The sequence below is a fragment of the Varanus komodoensis genome, unplaced genomic scaffold (assembly GCF_004798865.1).
Source record: "Varanus komodoensis strain SLA01 unplaced genomic scaffold, ASM479886v1 scaffold35, whole genome shotgun sequence".
NCBI lineage: Eukaryota > Metazoa > Chordata > Lepidosauria > Squamata > Varanidae > Varanus > Varanus komodoensis.
Window position 1 is genome coordinate 4111489 of NW_025335856.1, and position 4711 is coordinate 4116199.

At 53.9% G+C, this 4711-nt stretch overlaps 1 protein-coding gene across 2 annotated transcripts; it reads left to right on the top strand.

Moving 5' to 3' along the window:
- The first annotated feature begins 317 nt into the window (after positions 1-317).
- Positions 318-4325, top strand: LOC123028086 (TLC domain-containing protein 5-like). 2 transcript variants are annotated; one of them, XM_044439596.1, is made up of 4 exons: positions 318-326; positions 992-1075; positions 1829-2028; positions 2912-4325. In XM_044439596.1, the coding sequence occupies exons 2-4, from the start codon at positions 1056-1058 to the stop codon at positions 3448-3450; spliced, it is 759 nt and encodes a 252-aa protein (XP_044295531.1). In that variant the 5' UTR covers positions 318-326; positions 992-1055; the 3' UTR covers positions 3451-4325. The 2 variants fall into 2 exon arrangements, with proteins under 2 accessions (XP_044295531.1, XP_044295530.1); XM_044439595.1 differs by lacking the exon at positions 318-326 and having other exon boundaries at positions 940-1075.
- The last annotated feature ends 386 nt before the right edge of the window (positions 4326-4711 follow it).

The window sequence follows — 4711 nt, forward strand, 5'->3', positions numbered from 1 at the left end:
CCTTCCTTAAGCATTGCGCGGGGCGAACGTAATCCTGCTCCTGCTAGTAGCGCTACTCCGTGCTTCCTCTCCCCGTACGCGGTTACCAAGGCGCTCGCCGGGCGCGGTGCGATCTGTCCTCCCCACCAGCAGGTGACCCTAAGCCGGGTTCCTCCTCTCCGCCCTCCCGCTGTCATCGTCTCCGCCTGGAGCTCGGCGATCTTCCTAAGCAGGCGAAGCCTCGCCGCCGGTGGGCCGGGCGGAGGAGACGAGGAGCGGGGCGGGGGAGATCCCGCCCGCGCGGCCTGGCCGGCTGGCGCGTCCCCTCCGCCGGTGGCCGGGCTTAGGTAACCTCTCCAAGAGCGCACGGGGCTCCCCAAACTGTGCGCCCAACAGAGGCGGCGCACGGGCTGGGTTGGGCTGGGCTGGGCTGGGCTTCCCGCGGCTGGGGAGCGGCGGCGGGGGCGTTCGGGGCCGTGTGGCGGGTTCCGGGCGGGGCCGCGCTGGGTCCCGGCGGGATCGCGTCTTAGGTACAGGAGGAATGGAGCGCAGCGCGCAGTGCCCCGATTCGAGCGGCAAGCGCCTTGGCTCTTCTCCTAGCGCCCGCAGCAGGGCGCGGCCCCCTTTGATTGGCACGCGGGACGGGTGGCTCTGAATAGGCGCAGAGCGATCCGCAACAACACCCCCCCTCCCGGTCCCAGATCTGGAGTTCGGGAGTAGGACAGACCCCCAGGCAGGGGGAGTCATTGCGCCTTGGTAAATGAACTCCGGCTGCGTCGCTTGGCGTTTCCTTCTGAAGTTTGCTTCGCCAGGCTCGCCTCTAAGTCTCCTATTCCCTCCCCGCGCCCCTCTTCGCTTTTGTCTGCGCTGCTCCGCTCCACTCCACTGGAATGAAAAAGGTCCCAGGTGCGACGTGCGGTGTCTCCAGTCGAGGGACACGGGCGACAGTTTAGAGGAAGAAAGACTTTTCTGCCTGAGGTCATGGAGAGCAACTGGCAGTCCTGATTTCTAGGAACCGATGGCCTGATCCACCGAGCCTTTCCTTGGGGAAGAAGGGTCCCAGGTGCAGGTGTATCATGGATGCAGCTAAAATCGAGTAAGTAATCCAAGCCAAGCCAAATAACCCCAAACGAGAAACTGAGGACTAGTTCCCAAGTTTTGCAGAGAAAAGGAAAACTGTGGTCATTTATTTAACCTGTGTCTTATCCTGCTTCATAAACCGCTGGTCACTGCTGTTATATATGTACACAACAGGGCTGCTTTTAGGGTTAGGGGAGAGTGACTTCTCCAGGTCATGGGGGAATCTTGTGAGTAAGCAGGAGGGGAACTGAGGTGTCCTAGCCAGGACTGCTTAGCCAGTTTCCCAAATTGCAAAGCCAGTGTACAACCAAGGGGAGCAGGAAATTCGTCAGAGCTGAGACCATGCATTTCTTTGCTGTCAGGTGCTCTCTGTCTCATGAGGAAATCACAAGCAGGCTCTGCCCGTTTTTGCCACAGATGTCTAAATCTGCCCGGGCACCCTCTCCTGATCCTATTCAGGGTCCCAGCCCTCTAGAGCACTCCATTTCTTTCCAAAAGGTGTCCAGCATTCTGTAGCAGCTCAAAATTCAGGTGTGTGCGTGAGGGGGTTTAAAGGGGTAAGGAGGTTGTTTTGTTTTTTGGAATTTCTGGAACTGGAGTTTCTTGGAGCAGACTGGGACCTCTTCCCTCTTCTCAGAGGACACAGGTGGCTACGTACCTGTTGACACTACCTCAGTTTGCTCTTACAAGGGGGTAATCAGCCCCCCATGTGGGTCATGCAGCAGCTTGCAAATCTGAGGGATCTAACCCATACTTCTCTCCATCCCAGAATGGTGGTCTCCGTTGTCCTCCGGGTGGCCTTCAGCTTGATTGGCTGGTTTTCCCTCTACACCTGCTCTTGCTACTGGTTCAAAAACCGCACCTGCGAGTGGAGCTGCCGACTGGTCACTCTGACTCACGGGGTCTGTGCAACCTGCCTCTCAGGTTACATCTGCTTCATCGATGGCCCGTGGCCTATGTCTTACCCAGGTATGTTAGTAATGACTGATTTAAGTGGGTCTCTTTTGAGCATGCTTAACTCTAGACCTGACACATTATAACTTGGAGCAATGTTTGTTTGTTTGTTTGGAACTACTAATGTTGTTCAGAGAGTAGGGGGAATGTTTGTCCTTCTTGTAGAATGTGGAGTCCCACATATAATTGATTTGGGGTCCAACCAGGTGCCATGGGAAACATACAGGATGAACAGAAGTGCAATTTCATCCCCCATGTGAGTTTCCCAGACACTGGGGTGCAGAGCATACTGTGTCTGATATTGAGGTAGCAGGCAGCTTCCAGAACATGAGAGCCATCTCCTCCAAGAATCCATCCAATCTCCCTTGAAAGGCATCCAAAACTTGGTGGCCATTGCTACATCTTGTAGAAGTAGATCCCATAATTTATGTACTGTGTGAAGAAGTCCGTCCTTTATCTGCCCTAGATCTCCCTCCATGCAGCTTCATGGGATGATCCAGCTGGGTCAGCCTTTCCCAGCTTGGTGCCCTGGAGATGTTTTGGACCACAGTTCATAGTATTCCTGACCACTGACTGGGGCTAATAGGGAACTATAATTTAAAGCTGTGACTGCCCAGCCATTTAACCCAGGAGAAGAAACGCTTATGAACAATAAGCAAAGCTTGCTAGATGCCACCAAAGCCAGCTCTTTTCCCTGAGGCTTGTGTTCTTCAAGCTGAAGACTCGAAGCTTGCTGTTGTCTTTATTATGGGGAGGAAGAGGGTTGTTCAGGCTATTCTGATCTGGGCCTCATTCTGCCAAATGCGTGGCTCGGCACTCGGATCAGGGGCCAGGGGCCACTTGTTGCTGGTTGTGTGAGCTGCCCGGAGGCTCACCTGAGCTTTGCCTTTGCTTTCAGGGTCTCCAAACACCACCCTCCAGGTCCATGCACTGTGCATGAGCTTGGGCTACTTCCTCTTCGATCTGGGCTGGTGCGTCTTCTTCCAGGCAGAAGGGGTGCTGATGCTGGCCCATCACACCGTCAGCATTTTGGGAATCACAGTCTCCCTTGCCCTGGGAGAGTCCGCTGCAGAAGTCAACGGCGTCATCTTTGGTAGCGAGATCACCAACCCCCTCCTGCAAGCCCGCTGGTTTCTCCGGGAGAAGGGGCTCTACCCCAGTCTCACCGGGGACGTGGTGGATTTCCTCTTCATTGTGCTCTTTGGAGGGGTGAGGATTGGTGTTGGGGCTCGGCTGATGTACTGTGTGTTGACGTCGCCCAAGCCCAAGTGGTTCATCAAGACGGGGGGTGTGATCATGTATGCCGTCTCTTGTGTTTTCATGGTGAGCATCTGCCGATTCGCCCGGCGGAAAAGCATAAAGAAGTACCATGCTTGGCGAAGCTGGTGGAGCAAAGAAGCGAACTTGAATGCCAATGGGTACCTGAAGAATCATTGACCCGTCACCGGGCTGGGTCCGCGTTCCTCAGCTGACACCGAATATCGCCCATGCCCTGGTATACACTGAAGCAAAGAGCTGCCATGGCGCAGTGGCTAGATTGCTGGACTAGGATTGGGGAGGCCCAGGTTCACATCCCCAGTGAGTCGTGAAGCTCATCGGCTGACCTTGGGGCAAGCATGCTCCCTCAGGCTAACCTACCTCACAGGGTTGTTGTGGGGATAAAATGGGGATGCTCCCATTGGTGCTGCTCTGTGCTTCTCAGAGACAGGGTGGGATCTAAGTGTGGTCAACAGGTGACATCTCATGCTCAAGCGACGTTTGCACAGGCAAACTATTTACGCACAGCAGAAAGCGCTTGGACCGTGTGGGTGCTAAAGCAAGGCCCATCAAGTAAGATCAAAAATCTAGCTGACCGAATCAGACCTCTGCCAAGCCGGTGAGGGCTTACAGCACAACTGCACAACCTTTTCCAAGCCCGGGGGCCACATCCCATTCTGGAGAAGCTCTCAGGAGCTGCATTGTGCTAATAGATGGGCCAAAGGCAAAAATGTTACAAATAAAAAAGGATAGCCTATTTTAGTTCAGAGCTTTCACTGCCAGTCACTAAGCCTTAGAAGAGCTACCTTAACCTTTTAGGATGGGGGAAGGGGGAGCAAGCCCAGGCTGGAAGACACCAAACTGCTCATTGGTAGAAAAGGAGGCATGGTTCTTCGGGGCCAGATTTGGCCCATGGTCCTCAGGTTCAACGCTCCTGCTCTAGCGTATGCCCATGAGTTGTTCCAGCAGTAGATCAGTGGTCATGCAGCAGCAAACTGTTTTTGTTTTCAAGGTGACAACTGGGTTCAACAATCCATGCCAGAGTATGGGTTGTTGTTGCATCCTGGGTTGTTGAAATGCAGGTTATTGCCTTATCTGAACCTAGCTGCAACAGCAAGTCATGGCTTATGAACAGCCCATGAAGAAACCCTATGGTTTGTTGTTTTGCTGGGAACTGTGGGTTGTTTACCAGGGTTTATCTCAGCTGCATTCAGACAACATGAGAACCTACATTTCAACAACCCATGGTACAATGACAACCTTCGAATGTAGTGTATTGTGTTGCTGAACCCTGTCAACCCTTGAGTGTGAGTAACTGTGTCGTCTGAACTCAGCCAATGTCTGCAACAGCCTTTGGAATTTAGAGTGGCTCATTCCTCAGCATAGCTCTTATTTTTTGACAGTTTGACAGACCCTGCAGCCGGGCAACACTGGTCCCAGC

Bases quoted from the DNA above. Each gene is read 5' to 3' on its own strand.
- LOC123028086 (XM_044439596.1), top strand. From the start codon at position 1,056: ATGGATGCAGCTAAAATCGA. The intron at 1,076-1,828 runs GTAAGTAATCCA...TCTCCATCCCAG, and splicing joins ATGGATGCAGCTAAAATCGA to AATGGTGGTCTCCGTTGTCC. The intron at 2,029-2,911 runs GTATGTTAGTAA...CTTTGCTTTCAG, and splicing joins GTGGCCTATGTCTTACCCAG to GGTCTCCAAACACCACCCTC.